Source organism: Bolinopsis microptera, chromosome 6 (assembly GCF_026151205.1).
Source record: "Bolinopsis microptera isolate Bmic1 chromosome 6, MBARI_Bmic_1.0, whole genome shotgun sequence".
Taxonomy (NCBI): Eukaryota; Metazoa; Ctenophora; class Tentaculata; order Lobata; family Bolinopsidae; genus Bolinopsis; species Bolinopsis microptera.
Genome location: NC_087077.1, coordinates 9199400 through 9216773, shown reverse-complemented (window position 1 = coordinate 9216773; position 17374 = coordinate 9199400). Strand labels below are relative to the sequence as shown.

Genomic DNA, 17374 nt, shown 5'->3' with positions numbered 1-17374 from the left:
TTTTAAGGTGTATAATGCCAGTCTGACAGTATCGTATGTCGTTAGTTCCTACACACACAAACAGTTTCTTAATCTCTAAATCAGGGTGGTTTCTCACAAATTGCTCGATTAAGTGTAATACAGCATCAATCTTGCGACCACCCTTTATACTTATAGCGACTTTGAAAACTGTCTGTTTACCCTTGGCGGGTTTTTATATTTCCAGTCGCTCGAAGTATCTCCAGCGAGGAGTATGATCTTCTTCTTAGGGGGGCTAACGGGAGGCCAGTGTTAGGAGGGGGAGGATGATGAGGACGGGTAGAAGGATGATGAGGAGAAGGACGAGAAGAGGTAGGAGTGGTGTGGGTCAGTTAGGTTCCTAAAAAAAAGACTGTATCTCAGTTAAACAAAAATTCAGTTAAACAAAAATTCAATTTTATGCCATTTATTACAGAGTAAACAAGTTTACAATAAATCAATTTGATATTTAAAGGAATCCTAATTCAATGTGTAGTATGGTTGTCACTCTTTAAATAGATTAGATATAGGTTGACGGGGCAAAGGAGTGTTCGTGCTGTTCGCTATTGCTCACACCAAACGGCAACCTAGTAAAAATTTTGTATGGACACCGGTCTCCATCACGATACAAAATTAGGATTGAAGAATTTATTGTATAACTTTTAGTGCAGTGGAGGAAGCGGTGTGGTGCATTAATAGAGTGACAGCCTACTGATTTAAAGTTGTTTTTACGTGAGCATAATGGGTATATTTTTGGACCTAAAGGCTTTACTATGGGGGGGGGGGGGGGGGGGGGGTGTCACGTCCGTCTATGTCCGCTTGTCTCATAGAATCCAAAAAGGACAGGACATAGGCGGACATAGGCGGATATAGACGGACATAGGCGGACATAGGCGGACATAGGCGGACATAGGCGGACATAGACGGACATAGGCGGACATAGGCGGACATAGGCGGACATTAATGGACACCTAAATTGCTAAATAAAATGTTCAATTTTTGCTGTTATAGGGGGATCATGTTTTTTGTCCGTTCGGTACCCTATATTTTCAAAACGGACAAAAAATAGAGCGGACAAAAATGGACAAAAACGGACAAAAATGGAAATAACATTTAGATGCTTCATCCTCCTACTCTTCTTCCTCCTCCCCCTGGGTCTTCCTGATCTTCCTCAGTCCTCTTACTCCTCCCCTCCTCAGTCCTCCTCCTACTCCTCCTCCTCGTCCTCAGTCCTCCTCATCAGTCCTCAACAGTCCTCCTCCTCCTGGGTCCTCCTCCTCCTCCTGAGTCCTCCTCCTGGGTCCTCCTCCTGGGTCCTCCTCCTCCTCTTCATCCTCCTCCTCTTCCTCCTCAGTCCTCAGTCCTCCTCAGTCCTCCTCCTCATCCTTCTCCTCAGTCCTCCATCCTCCTCCTCAGTCCTCCCCCAGTCCCCCTCCTCCTCCTCCTATTCAGTCCTCCTCCTCCTCCTCCTCCTTCTCAGTCCTCCTCAGTCCTCCTCCTCCTCCTCCTCCTCCTCTTCCCTCTCAGTCATCCTCCTCAGCCATCCTCCTCAGTCCTCCTCAGTCCTCCTCAGTCCTCCTCCTCAGTCCTCCTCCTCCTGGGTCCTCCTCCTCCTCTTCATCCTCCTCCTCTTCCTCCTCGGTCCTCAGTCCTCCTCCTCCTGGGTCCTCCTCCCCATCCTTCTCACCAGTCCTCCTCCTCCCCAGTCCTCTCCCAGTCCCCCTCCTTCTCCTCCTCCTATTCAGTCCTCCTCCTCCTCCTCAGTTCTCCTCAGTCCTCCTTCTCATTTCTCCTAAGTCCTCCTCCTGAGTCCTCCTCCTGAGTCCTCCTCCTGAGTCCTCCTCCTCTTCCTTCTGAGTCCTCCTCCTGAGTCCTCCTCCTGAGTCCTCCTCCTCCTCCCTCTCAGTCATCCTCCTCAGTCATCCTCCTCAGCCATCCTCCCCAGCCATCATCCTCAGCCATCCTCCTCAGTACTCCTCAGTCCTCCTCCTTCTCAGTCATCGTCAGTCATCCTCCTCAGTCCTCCTCCTCCTCCTGGGTCCTCCTCCTCCTCCTCCTGGGTCCTCCTGGGTCTTCCTGATCCTCCCCAGTCCTCTTCCTCCTCCCCTCCTCAGTCCTCCTCCTACTCTTCCTCCTCGTCCTCAGTCCTCCTCATCAGTCCTCAACAGTTCTCCTCCTCCCCAGTCCTCCTCCTCCTCCTGGGGCCTTTTCCTGGGTCCTCCTCCTGGGTCCTCCTCCTCCTTGGTCCTCCTCCTCCTGGGTCCTTCTTCTCCTCCTCAGTCCTTCTCCTCCTCCTCAGTCCTCTTCCTCCTCTTCCTCCTCCTCCTCCCTCTCAGTCATCCTCCTCAGCCATCCTCCTCAGCCATCCTCCTCAGTCCTCCTCCTTCTCAGTCCTCCTCAGTCCTCCTCCTGAGTCCTCCTCCTCCTCAGTCATCCTCCTCAGTTCTCCTCCTCCTCCTCCTCCTAGGTCCTCCTTCTGGGTCCTCCTCCTCCTCCTCCTGGGTCTTCCTGATCCTTCTCCTCCCTCTCAGTCATCCTCCTCAGTCATCCTCCTCAGTCATCCTCCTCAGCCATCCTCCTCAGCCATCCTTCTCAGCCATCCTCCTCAGTACTCTTCAGTACTGTTCAGTCCTCAAAATGTTTGTCCGCTAATGTCCACCAATGTCCGCTAATGTCCACCAATGTCCATCCAAGTCCGCCAATGTCCGTTCGGGTCCGCCAATGTCCGTCCGAGTCCGCCAATGTCCGTCCGAGTCCGCCAATGTCCGTCCGAGTCCGCCAATGTCCGTCCGTGTCCGCCAATGTCCCAAAAAACATGTCCGTTGTCTCATAGAATCCAAAAAGGACAGGACATAGGCGGACATAGACGGACATGACACCCCCCCCCACTATGGCAACTTTAAAATTGGTTCTTTTAATCATTTATTAAATATCACTTAAAAAATATATAAATCTGGAATCTGTTCTAACACCACCCGGAGGAATTCTATGCAGTAGTCTGGATTGACAACCAGCCTTCATGATATTGAGAGACTGGTCTGTCGCTGGCACAGATAATTCTGGAGGGTTGTTGTCGTTCCTTATAAAGTCCAGTGTTCTTGCTGCACCGAACGACACCGTACAAATGTCACTGTCCTGATCAATCAATGGTTTGTTGTCGTCATGGTAGTTCAGGTTAGCTCCTTTACAGGACATACAGCTGACAAGACAGGCGCAGGCTGTCATGTTTCCAGAGGTGGCCTTATTGCTGTTAACAAGGTTCATCAGCTCGACAATTTTGGAGAACTCGTTGATCGGCTCGGGCTAGTTGACCACCCTTCTATACTTATACGAATCATTGCGGGGACTCAGCCACAAGGTCTTTACTTTCCTTACTGTTGTGCGGTCTTCATCGTTATAAGTTCTTTCATTACCCCATCAACCAGGGGCCCTGGAAGGTCAAGCTAGACGTGTTTCACAAGATCCGAAAAATGCTTAGGCTCAGGAGAAGTTGACGGTGATATAGGTTTTGGAGTGAGAAAGGACTCTGTAGAGGGAGTGGTAAGGGACTCTGTCGGATGATCTTCCAGAAGGATTTCAATGGCATCTTTGAAGTCTTCTTCATTGTCATTAATGAGGGAGAGAATGTGATTTTTTCTGCTCTTGGGAGGCACTGAGAAGCAATTCAGTGATGAAGGTAGGTAGAAGTGGGGTTGGGTTAGCTTGCATCAATGGACAAAGTTACACCAAATGATCAGGATGGCAATCAGGGTACTAGGCAGCAGTCATCAGACATTCCCCGTAAAATGGAATGTAACGGCCTGAAAATAGAGACGGGCAGAGAGTTAAACTTGTCTGGGGGTAAATTAAGTACCAATAAAGATCAGAGGGAGAGAATGGATCAATGATAACAATTTAAAGTTATAAGGTAAAATGTGAATCTAAAATGGACTATATTCAATTACTAGCCTGATTGAGAAGTTTAGGACTCCAGACAAGCGGGGGGATGCTAGGAGAGCTGCCGCTGCCTACCCTTTATGCCAACTTCACAACCCCGGGACTTCGGCTGGCTTTTACTCTGACATCGGCTGACTTCCGTTGCCATAGTTTTTAAATTATGTTCCTGATCGAAGTTGCAATGATGCTAATAGATTTGATGCAGCTCAGCAGTCACTGTCTTCAAATAAAGAGTGTTCCAGTTCTGCAGTCTCAAATGTTTTCGCCCAGCTTTTCTTTTCATCGTGGTTATAGAAGAAATACCTGAAAAATACTTGTATTATGATAATATAGGTAATATGCCCAGAATGAGTAAAATTGTATTATCGGCAAATTTACTTATGTGAAAACTCCAAACAGAGTTTTCAGAAGTAACCGCACACGAGCAACTGCACGTAATTTGTGTGGAAATATGTAACTCATTTAACGAAGTCAGTTAAATGAACCTACCTTATTTACCGATGGCAATTTTTTTGCTTGTGATGAAGTAGTCCTCTCAATATATGTATGTAATTTGTTAAAAGAGTAGGATTGTAGACTGTAGTCATAGTCCATGTATAGCGACGGTAGTTTACCAGCAGCTCCCTGTACAAACAGAAATATGGTTGTTATATAATATTACTTGTTAAATTATTGAGTACAATGCAGGAATACACTAACGTGTCTTATATTAACACCTAATAGTCGTATAATATGTACTCATAAACAATGATAGTCCCAATTGTTTGTAATTGCTATAATTTAAACCTTCTTATTAACTCATTTTGATGACTGTGTCTGACCTAAAATTGCACGAGAAATAGATAAAATTATGCGTCAGACAGGGCTCGACCAGGATACCGGCGCAGCCGGAATACTGGCCGGTATTCGGCAATTTTGTACCGGTACCGGCCGGGATTTTGGTTTTAGCCGGGATTTCAGCCGGGATTTTTCCAAAATAAATTCAGTTTTTTTTTCAACGTAAATTTGAGTCCAAAATTCGCAAATCTGTTAACATTTTCCTAAAACATTTTGACGAAATCATTGAACAATGGAGACTGGAGTCAATCTAGATTTAAAATAATCATGGGTTTCATGACGTCGATTTTATATTTTCGTTTACGAATAATGGACTTCTTTCTGACTTTAATGCTAGAAATATGACTCATGACTTAATTATTGTGACTAAGTGTCATGGCTCACGGTCTTGTGTTACCGAGGGACAAGTAAAACAGAGTTCTCCGGGTAAATAAAGCATTAATAAATGCTATTCAGTATTCACCCTATTCAATTATTCAGGTCAGGTTATTTAAACTGTAAAGTATAAAGCTCCAACGTCAAACTCCATGTTCAATTAAATTAGTTTTTAAACTTAAAAGTAACCAATACCAGATCACAAATATGAGTTCTGTGTCAGTTTTGACTTATATAAACATAATTCAGTTTGTCATTCTAAACATAATTCAGTTTGTCATTCTAAAGAAGTAACGGAGAAATATTGGAAAAATCCCGGTACCGCTCCCGTAACCGGCCGGTATGACGCTGATCCCGGCCAGGTTTTCATTTTCATCCCGGTCCCAGCCGGGATGGAGGTAATCCCGGCCCAGTACCGGCCGGGACAAAATGTCGATCACTGGTCTCAGAACTCACTAACACTTCCTTCTTACTCAAAATTTATGTTTTACATTATGACGAGCAACAAGCAACATATATTTTGATCCTTCGGTTCTAAATCTAAGGCAATCTGAGGTTATTTGAAAGCTTTCGTTCAGAAAATGAATAAAACCTTCAAATGGGGGTAACAAGGAGTTACAAGCGTTGCAAGTGTTCCATAATACTAAGATCTTTCTCCTACTGAGCAGAACCTTCCCCTTAAAAGTAAACAAATCGCCTCCCAACGACAATCCAGATCTATTAAGCAGCAGAGACAATCATTTAAGGAGACTTCAATATCTATCAGGATCATGATTATACTGCCGTGAGAACTAAGCACTTCGGGGTTTAACACATAATATTTGGTTTTCTCGATTTCATTCATATTTAGACATAAGTCGGTGTAGATAATTGGTTATAGAATAATTGGACATAATTTTATGCTAAGTTGTACTTGTGTCTGCAGAAATATACGTGTGAACTGGTCATACCGCAAATGCCGAAAAAGTAGATGTTACCTATCATAAAATCACCGCCCGTACCGTACACGACTGAGTTATGACTGCGTAAACAAATTCTGTATCATAATGATGTGTCGCCATGGCAACCAAAACTCCATCGGGAGATCGGCTAGTAACGCATAATATACCTACAGTATCAAAACATTGCCATATCATAGCAACATTCCAGAGATTAGCTTATGTGTGTGTGTGTAAGAAAATGTATTATACAGTCTGCTAGAACATTCCGTTTACACCCATTGCTTATCAACTTGTTCAATTTATCTCCGAATTACACACAAATTTCAGAAATGATAGATCTGTGCCGAACTAAGATTTTCTGAAAGTTTCGTAGACTTTAATCAATTACAGAGGGTGTGGACACTGGCCACCCCCTCTATTTCACTATTATGGTTGAAACTAGTATAGATTACAATAATTTTACAAAAGTCGAAACAGTAAACACCAATTATTAGGATACTTTAAATCACACCAAAATTGGTCCCACCAGATTAATGCAATGAAATCTGATGATGTCTTTTCAGTGAAAAAGAGGCCACACTGTAATTGATTAAAGTTTACGAAACGTTTAGAAAATGAGTTATATTACTTGCAACTATAACTAAGATAAATTGAGTATAAATATCCGGCCCAGTAAAGGCTTACTGGGCTTATCGACCTAAGAGAACAGCCCCCTGAGTGGATTGCAAGACGGTCTCAATTGTGATCTGATGGGCCCAGTTAGAAAAGCCTGATTGTGCACAGAACATCAGCTGTATTTGTTCTTAATAGCTTGATCTGCAAGAAGAAGCAATTAGGCGCTTTAAACTGGTGCTGAGGTTGAGGGTAGATAATAGATTTCGCCATTCTCTTCCTTCAAACCATTTCCGATGGTTTGATCGATGGTTCCTGTTATATATGACAATCAAGGCTAACCAGCCTGAAACGATAACACCGCAAACGTTTACTATACATTGAGTGATGCATCACGTTTCCATCCACCACATTTTAAAACGGTCATAAACTGGCTAAATTTAAATAACCAACTTCAGATTTTACAAGGGCCGAACAGGGTTTTAATATTAAATCTGATAAATTTAGTCAAACATATTTCTGTTTACACAGTTATTTATTATTATTATATAACTTTATTCAAATCAAAAATAGAACATAAATGAACATCTTAAAGATCTGATAAGTAGCCAGAAAAAAAGAAATACTGATACACAAGCTATAACAACTTCTTCCATCCCGCTCTATCAGAGGCTAAAAGTCTTAAATTGTACAAATCGTCTGTATTAACAAATGGAATGTTCCTGCTACCTAAATCAAATTTAATAGTCTTAAGCAAGTTCGACTGGTGTCTACCTACTCTACCCTTTTTAGTACTCTGACTCTCTACTGCAAAGTATAACTATAGACTTAGTCGGCTGCCGGACAGTTCCGCCTAACCTAGATCAAGCTACCACGAGAAGATTTAAGATTTAAAACCAATTGTGAGCTTAAGATCATAGCAGTTATAGACTTAGAACCAAATTATATTGGTAGATTATTATCTCTGTAATAATAGACTTTACGATATCATGGAATAAAGTAAATCATGAAATATCTCTTTTACGACACAGGACTCCGTGTCTAAAGAAGGATTGATTAACGGCTGGAAAAAATGTAACTGGATATCTGCCACAGTGCTGCTATTATTAAGGTTGAAGTAACTTTTAGCACATAAAGAAGTCTGGTTTGCTAGGTTTTAATTGATCGTATAATAACAAATAAAAATAAGTTAAGACTACAAAAACGGTCAATAGAACCTTATTATAATACCTGTATTGAGAACTCGACTTCAATGTACTATCATTCTGCCAAATTATGTCATATCTTGAGACTTGATAGCTTCCTGAAACAGTTTTGAGTCAACATTTTCGTGATATTCTAGAAATTGAAACCAATTCTCATCTTTTAAAAAGTAAATTTCATTAAATGCCATAGAATTAAATTCTATGGAATTTATTGAAATCTACTTTTTTAAATTCTAAGAATTTGTTGATTTATTAAAATTCTGTCTCAATTAAGGGTACACGCAATGTAGTTCAACACGCCCTGTAGACTCACTTATTGGGTTCATGCTAGGCACCCTTTTAACCCCCTCTATGGTGAAGATGAGGATGGTAAGTACAAGTAATGTGAGGAGAGGATGGGTACCATTTAGTACATTTTAGCTGTAGGTGTAAAGTAGCTCTTAGTCAAGGAGTATATAAATGACGGCACGACAAGGTTCTGCAACAGATCTCTGAACATGTTATCTTGTGAGCGCCGAGTGAACACTTATAAAAACACTTATAAAAACACTTATAAAAACAAGGCCAGCGATGGAAGACAGTTCATTGACTAAGTCCCTGCTAGGCTGGGAGGAAAAAAGCAGGTACAGACGACCGAAAGGAGTCGTGGTTTGGGATCCTGAGTGGGTCTCGAGATTGGATAGTGTTGTCATATATCGGGCCTTATAATATTCTGAAGGTCACCAAGACGGCACTGTCTTATGGCGAGAGGTAACGGTACCATCTAAAGAACAGATTGCTGAATCATACGAGTAAAAACTCTACCTGTACAGCAGTCTTACAGCAGACTGAGATTAAAGCGCAAGAATGGTGCTGTTATAATTTTGCGTTTAAAGTTCTAGCACCTGGAGTGGTTGTTAACATTTTGGAGAGAGCTGAGTAGGCTAGTACGGGATAGTAGGGAAGAAGTAGCTCACTGTTCCAGATGGATCTACTTCTCATCAAGGAAGAGGGAGTGCAAGTGGTAGGTTTTTGTGAAAAATCATGATACGAACTTTGATGAACCCATAATAATATAGTGCAAGGATAGTATTCTCATAAGTTCTACCCTTGCTACAGTGTACAATGTACATACTTAGTAATATCAAGCTGCAATCTAAAATTCATTAATTGAATCTCATAATCACTTCAAATCTTACCTAACAATTGCAGTCTAGCCTGATTGCGACATCGTTAGAAGTGAGAGATAAAAGACATTCAATTGTAATCCAATTCTGCGAGAGAAGATTTGCCCAGACAGCTGACAAGAATGTATTACCATACTTCCTGTAAATGTGGTACAGTTATTAAGTCCTATCAACCTTGGATATTATTTCAGTATGTTGTTTTACGTGGGCAACATTGTAGATTACACACACTATAAACTATAGCACTAATCTCATGCTGCAGTGTCAATAAAAATGGAAGTACAAATCGCAACAAAATGTAAACGAGCACACAAATTCAGGTTAATCCATGCTAGTATAGTTAGTTAATCTAAAAATAACCATAAGACAAATTAGCCAATCTCCAAGCCACATTCTTGGTTGTAGCGAGATGCACCACTGGGCCTGACATCGTGAATCAACATTCTTGGTAATTACGTAAGACACGAAAGAAACGTTTATAAAAGTTCACTAAAAGAGAACTAAGTGACTTATACCGGCGCCTCTTCACTGTAAACAACACTGGAAACTTTTCCCGTGCCATCTCTGCTGCCAGGTCATCCCAAGTTTCTCCTAACCCACTGAAGGAAGACCAACTTCATGTCTCAGAGTACGGTCTAAAAAAACTTTGTGTCAACATAAAACTTGGCCTTTATCGTGCCTTTGGTATGAGATCCCATAGAATGCAGCCCTCTACACTCTACAGAGCGCTAGAATAACCCTCAAATTCAAAAACAAACAAGCCTCACGAGATCAAGTCGCTGTAATGTCCTGGAACATTCAGGACAGTACAGGAGACGGATCTAACAAATTTGAAAATAACGAATTTCTGACAATCCTCAAACAAGCAAACATTCTGTGTCTCCAAGAAACTAAGAAGCAGGTTAAAATCGAAGGATACCTTTCCTTTAATAGCAACCGCAAAAATTCTCGCTCAGGAGGGGTCTGCACTCTTGCTGAAAATGATTTAAGAAAAGGTGTTTCCTGTGTGCCTTGTAGTGAATCTGACGATATTATTGTTGTTAAACTTGACAAAAACTTTTTTAAGCTTGATTTTGATCTATTTTTAGTATGTTATTATATTAGCCCTGCATATTCGTCCTATGTCAAGAAATATCCAAACTATACTGCTAAGACCTTCTCTGCTCTTGACACCCTCTGTATTAGACTACGTCAAAAAGAGGCATATCTACGAATTATCAAAATACCTGATGTTCGAAAAAGTCTGACAAGGTTTCGTATCAGCTGCCACAACCTCTACATCGAAAGGGGCAGATACGAAACCCCCCTTGTACCAAGAGAAGAACGTTGGTGCACCTACTGCTTTTTCAGCAAAGGGCTCAAGCCTATTGAGGACGAAAGTCACGTATTGATTGACTGTTTGCTCTACTCCTCAGTTAGGGAAAAATTCAATATCCATCCCCAAAACATTGCTGACCTAGTCGGTTTGCTCTCCAACAAAACTTTAGATCCTACCACACTCACTGCCACAGCAAGAGCAATCCATTCAATTCTCTCTGTGAACAAACATTATACAGCCTATTATAAGAGCCCAGACTTCCACTCAAATACTGGCAAGTGCATAATGCTATAGGACCTTAAAATAAAATTGAACCATACAAACTCGATTTATCTATTTTTCTAAAACTAGCATTATATAACATTTCTAAATTATCCCTACACACTTGTAAATAATTAGATTTGTGTAACTTAAATTATTTCATAATTACAACTATTGTGTACTCAGGAAAGTAATTATCACTTTTGTATCCTTTGTATCCGTGTATCCTTGTATCCATGTCTTTATAAAATCACTCACTCACAAAATTGCCGACCCAATATCTATTGAAGTGGCGAAGATCGGCCAGACCGAGTATTACCATCCCATCCTTCTAGAGTTCATCACAAGTAGCACCCACCTTGAAGATTTTTGACACCCAGACACACCCCATTGGCACACCCCAGCTCAACAAACTTTGGATATAATCTTACATGCTCCCGAAGGAATCCCTGTTTATCATCAGCACTTTCACTAGGTCACCAGCTTTTTCACTGAAATCATCAGCCTTTTCACTGAAGTCATCAGCCCTTTCACTAAAGATTTTAGCTCGTGTTCTAAACTACAAAACTTAACAAATTTTTCAAGTTCTAATACAGCGATCACGACTGTTCAGTCAAAGCATTAGCAACTACTCAACTAGGAAGGTTCTTTAAAATTCTTTAAAGGGTCATAATTACTCAAATCTCTTGCTAGCAATCAAGTTGTTGTTCCTAGTTCTACAATTAAACGAATACAAAATTACAGCCTTTCAGGTTTACATTTTTTGATATCCAGCTCAACATACGGCTTTGATACCAATAATGGGTATATACCGATGATCGGTGTTAATAAATATTTGATTATATTACCATTATTATTATTATTATCAAACATGTCAATCTTACAAATGTCAACAATCCTAAAATAATTTAGAACCTAAACGTGATCCTTTGTAAGATTATATGTCCCAAAAGTCAAATTGACTTGTACTCAAGTATAAAGTCGAACAATTTACTCCAATAACCACGGTTACTAGCAAGTTCTCTCAAATGAAGAATATCATCATACGACTCCAGCAAGATGAAACGCTTCCAGAGGTCAACCTTCAGGTGGTGTAGGAGGTTACGTCTGTGAGCCCCGAGTCTACCAACTTCACTACACATCTCGACAGCAAAGCACAGCGCAGCTTGAGCTGGTGATCTTTCATCGCTCCTCAGTATGTGTCCTAGCATCTTCCACCTAGATAACTCAGCACGCTCAGACATAGGGGTAGAGTTACTCTGTTTGTATAGGGTATCTTTGGACATCATACTGCGTGGCCAGCTGACATTCATGATCTTTCTGAGGTGGTTACGGTGACATGCATCTAGTTTGTCCCAGTACGATTTAGGCATTCCCCAGCAACTAGAGTTATACATGAGGATAGATACTACTTGGGCCTCATAGACCTTCAGCTTCTTCTGTAGGGGGATCTTACTCTGGCACCAGACCTTCTTGAAGTTCTGGAATGCTACATTGGCTAACATGATTCTTCTGGTGACATCTTTCCTACTTTCTAGCAGAGAACCCAACAACTTGCTACTGCACCATTCTTCATTCATTCTAAGGGGTTTACCATCATCCATGACCTCATCTTTCCCAGCTATGTAGACGTGTACAAACTCTGTCTTTGATTCATTAATATTCAGATTCCACTCTTTGAACACCTTAGTAGCGACAGGGAGGAGGGCTTCTAGAGCATCTTTGTCTTCACCAAGATATTCGATGTCATCAGAGTAGGCATCTTCTTCAGGCATGCCGCTAGGACTAATAGGAGGGGTTGGGCGCAGCGTCACGGCACGCAGGTGGTAGCAGGCACCAGCTAGAGTGATTGTGAAACAGAGGCCTGAAACACTATCACCTTGGGGTCCTCCATTGGTGCTGATGAATTCAAGGGAGGTAGCGTTGTTGACTCGCACCTTGATCTTGGTGTTGCTCAGGAGGAATCTCACTAGTCTGATCTCATCTCTTGTGCACCCTGCGTCGTCTAGGAGGTTGAGCACAGTCTGCCTACTGATAGTATCGAAGGCACTGGACATGTCTAGGCCCATCTTGTGGAAAGACCACTCTCTTTCTTTTACGATGCTGATCAACATACGGTGACACCATACCAGGTCTCCACAGCTTCTCTTCTGCTTGTAGGCAGCTTGCCATGGACCTGTGTAAGCGTCTACCTTTGCTTCAATTCTCCTGAGTGTAATGAGGGATAGCAGCTTACGAGCACAGTTACATAGTGTCAGGGGTCTGAGGCTTTTCAGTTCACCAGGAGTCTTGCCAGGCTTTTGAAGAGGGGTGATGAAACATTCTCCGACAGCGTCAAGGAACAGGTTCTCTTCAAAGCAGGTGTTGATGATTTTGGCGTAATGGACACATAGCGCACTCCCACCATACTTGAGGAGCTCATTGGGGGTATTGTCAGGTCCATTGGCTTTGCCGTTCTTGAGGCGTTTAGCAGCGGTTTTTACCTCATATTCTGTGATAGGGCAGTCGAGGGGAGAAGGGGGACCTTCAAACGGATCAAGGGCAGGTTCATCTCCAGTCAGCTGTTCTTCATACCAATCGCGGAGTACTTCAGCTTTAGCGAGGTCTGTACCAATGGGGTACCCATCCTTATTGTGGACAACTATAGGCTTTGTCTCTTTGGTCTTAGCTAAGGATCTCACAGCTTCGAACATTTGACGCGTGTCGTCAGTTGATGAAATTTCTTCAGCTAACTGGTCAGCCTTAGCACACTCTAGCTCCTTCAGTCTCTTTTTGATGTCTTTACCGAGCTTATTTCTCCGTCCTCGCAGTACAGAGCTATCACAGGGCTTGTTGGTGCTTGCCAGGGCGAGGCGTATATCGTGTCGTTCTGCGACTAGGGCAACAACAGTAGGGTCATTAGAGAAGAAGCACTTATTCTTAGCCTTCCTGTAGCCTAGGGTCTCAGCAGCTGACTTATGAACTTCACCCAGTACTACTGCAAAGTCCTTGTTGGGATCACCTGAGGGTATTACAGTAGAAAGTCTACTAGCAATGTCATGTTCATACATTCGTTTACAATCGGGGTCTGATGTGAGCCTGCGAGTGTCAAACATTTTAGGACGTTTAGGAGCTTTAGCGTAGAACAGGGGGCGTTTAGACAATTCAATCGTACATATTACAAGCCTATGGTCAGAACTAAACACCATACCGTTGTGCGACCTAGCATCTCTGAGCAGACATTTACTTCTTCTTTTACAAAGAATATAATCTATCTGAGTAAACACTTTATGCTTTTTACCAGACTGACCTTTGACATTAACCAAACCCTCGTAAGTGGTCCGATGACTCGCACGGTGAAGGAAGGCAGTATTAGCAGCAAACAAGTCGTTTCTACACATGAAGTTGAGAAGGTAGTGACCGTTGTGATTCCTTTTACCCATACCGTGCCTGCCGACATAATCTGACACACCATTTACATAGTCTGAGTCATCAAGCTTACCCAGCCTACCGTTGAAATCTCCCATCACAAACAACTCGTGTCTTGAAGGAACGACAATAGCTGAACTGACTTGCTTGTACAATTTCCTGACAATTTCTGGTCTGAGTTCTGATTTGGTGTTGGTTGGGCAGTACACATTGACGGCTCTAAACATGACGGGTTCACCGTGCTTTACAGGCAATCTGAAATCTATCCACGCAACACGGTCACTAACACGATGATATTGAACAATGTACGGTACTAGCCGCTTTGATACCACAAACCCCAGTCCTGCATAACAGGCATCCTTTTGTTCAATGATAATCAACTTATTGCCACAGGGTAACATTGCTTCAGATGGCTGAGTGATTTTAGTTTCTTGAAGGGCTATAACGTCTAATTTATATTGAGTACAGTCACGTCCTAATATATGTTGGTCTACTTCTTTGCTCAGCCCACGAACATTGAATGTTGCAAGGGCTAGAATGAGTGAGAGAGGGATCAACTTAGGGACGATGAGTAGAGGGTTAGATGCTGCAGCAGGGGTAATCTGTGTCTCCCTGCTTCTGCTGATGTGCCTGACGTCATCACTGGTCATTCCACCTATATTACCATGAAACTTAGTATTGAAGTTTAAACTCTTTCTTGTGTAAGAATAACATAAAGAAAAACGTACTAGTGTACTGGTACCAGTTACGGAAAGCAACTATTTAATTAAATTGAAGATAAATAAACAGAATTCAGATGCACGATTCACAATACAAATACCAACGTAATCAACGGACAAATTGAGGAAATGAAGTTTTCGTTCTGAAACGATCTACATATAAGGCTAGAACGTAGCGCTCGACTCTAAATTGAAGTAAAATTAATACGCGATCTAACGAGTTGAACTGCCACTTTTTTGGCAGTTCGAATGTTGGAATTACCACTACTGTGGTTGCGAGAAGCATATTTGATGCGCGCGCGACCCAGTAGTGCATCGCGCTACAAGTCAAGCTACTTCGCAGCACTTTGTTTCAGGCCCAAATATTATTTCAAAAAGGAATTAACTTCTCTCGAAAAGTTTTGAGGTTTCCAGATCAAGCTTGAAAAAGAAAAAAACATACCATTCGTTTGGCTAATCAATATTTATTTTTTTTTTTTTTTTAAAGGAAATGTGGTCCATTGGATTTGACTTTAATTAATTTCTGTAGGTTCTGAGTTTCTGTTTCACAGCACACGTGTTTATAAACGTCCTTTGATGTATAGTAGGACATCAACGCCATTACATACTTCACCCACGGGTAGATTTGGTAACTGCTAAATATTGACTGGCAGAGTTGCAAGTAATCTAGCTGGACCTGTGCAGACTTCTTTCAGGTAGCTTCAGGTGCTGATTATTACTTATAACAATTTGAGGCTAAATCTGGAAATAAGTTCCATGCTCGAAGGTCCCCATTTTATATAGTCGACACCGTGAATGCACATGCAGACCTTGTACAATAACTAAAGCAGTTAACCCATGCAAGGATTAGTCTGATATCACGATAAAAAAGTTCAGAATTAGAGGTCACGAAAGCCCAGTGGTATGATGGGATGGGTCATGGGACAGATGTGCTTTGATTCTATGATCTGCCCAGTGACTGAAAGTGAGAAAACTAAATTATTATCTCAAAGGTAATGTTATTGAGACTGCATTTTCATCATGTACCTTCCTTTCTGAACTTCGGTAATTCAGTTTAAAGAAAGAGCAATCCCACTTTTTGGGGTGAAGGAGATAATAATCTGGAGAATAAAAGTTTAAAACATAATGATTATCTGTGGTTTCATCCCTATGTAGCAAAGAAGAAGTTTATTAACCTGAACTAGGTCGCTTGGGTATAATTTAAAATTTAAATTATTCCCCCGTCGTCTGGAGTGTGTGATTTTTGTCGATGTCCGAGCTCTTATATTTATCTTTAGTTTATGGTCAACTTTCTGTGATTGGACTCGGTATTTTCGTCCCGGCCGAGTGGGACGATGCTTGCTCGCCAGTTAAGCTATACTGTAGATAACACTAATTTCTACAAACTGTAGAATATTAAATATAAAATGTGTCCAGTATGGCGCAAATGCATAATTTGATTATTTTTCGACGCTGTCGTCGGGGTGAGAGTTATCCGAAATAACTGCATGCCCCTACGATTGCGTCACCACTGGTGAGCAAGCATTTGTTTGTTGTTTAGTTGTGTTGAAAGGGAACATAACTTGATTAATTCATCCATTCGGATTTTAATAACGATGAGCTGATATATACCGTTCATCTTATATTATTGGATCAATTTTATTATATGATTAGATTTTATAAACGAACTTGGCACACAAAAGATTATAATGCGGAGGTTGGCTGGCTCTTTTATAATAAATACGACACTCCAATTTACAGAATGCCTGCTATAGAATAAAACAAATAAATATTATCAGACTATACATGCAGCATGTGTAACTGGTGGATAAGCCCTCGGTAAAAACGGATCCGGAAAAGTCATTGTGGCACTCGGGTCCTTGGTATTGTCGTCGGTATATTGTCCATTACCTACGTTCTGCTTTCATAGTTTAAACAATAGTGAGTTCTAAATATACAGCTTTAAACCGACTAAGTATGAATGAATGAAATACCTGACAATCTAGACAATCTACACTCCTATAAAAATTAAAAAAGCATGAGTAACTCGTAGTGATGTATGATTTCTAGAAACTTTAAATTAAATTTGGCGCTCACAGGTCCTCATGATCATGTGATCGCCGCATGAGGTTCTGTAAATGCGCAGGGCACCTTCAAGCTTATATTATTCACCTTACTGAGGCAGTCAACCAACGCGCGGCCTTATTTTTATGATATGATATGTTTTGATTGTTATTAATAAATACCAAAATTTAAATTTGTTTCCCTAAAATTTGTTTTCCTATGATATTTTTATGAATATTTGTAATGATCTTATGTATCATTATGTTTTGATTTGATTTGAATTAACACAGGAATTTTGTACCTTCTGGAGTGTCTTTGAGAAAATCAGGTAAGTCCATTGCAAGGATCAAACAGTGAATGAGCGGGCTTTTTAGGTCATGGTTAAGCTTTGAGCCCACAACTCTAAGGTTCGTCAAATGGATGTTGCAACAATGCAACTGATGATTGAATTGACTTGATCTTCCAATGTAAAGAATTGATCAAAGAGGACATAACTAAACTTGTGGGAAAAAAGTGGGATGCCTTCTGTTTTGCTTTGGTCTAGTTTGAGTTTCTT

General features: G+C 41.3%; 1 protein-coding gene across 1 annotated transcript; it reads right to left on the bottom strand.

Moving 5' to 3' along the window:
* Positions 1-11601: 11601 nt before the first annotated feature.
* Positions 11602-14283, bottom strand: LOC134817369 (uncharacterized). Its single transcript, XM_063826506.1, has one exon. The coding sequence runs from the start codon at positions 14281-14283 to the stop codon at positions 11602-11604; it is 2682 nt and encodes an 893-aa protein (XP_063682576.1).
* Between the last annotated feature and the right edge of the window lie 3091 nt (positions 14284-17374).

What these genes read in the sequence shown, in the direction of transcription:
- LOC134817369 (XM_063826506.1), bottom strand. Translation starts at nt 14,283, where the DNA reads ATGTTTAGAGCCGTCAATGTGTACTGCCCAACCAACACCAAATCAGAA.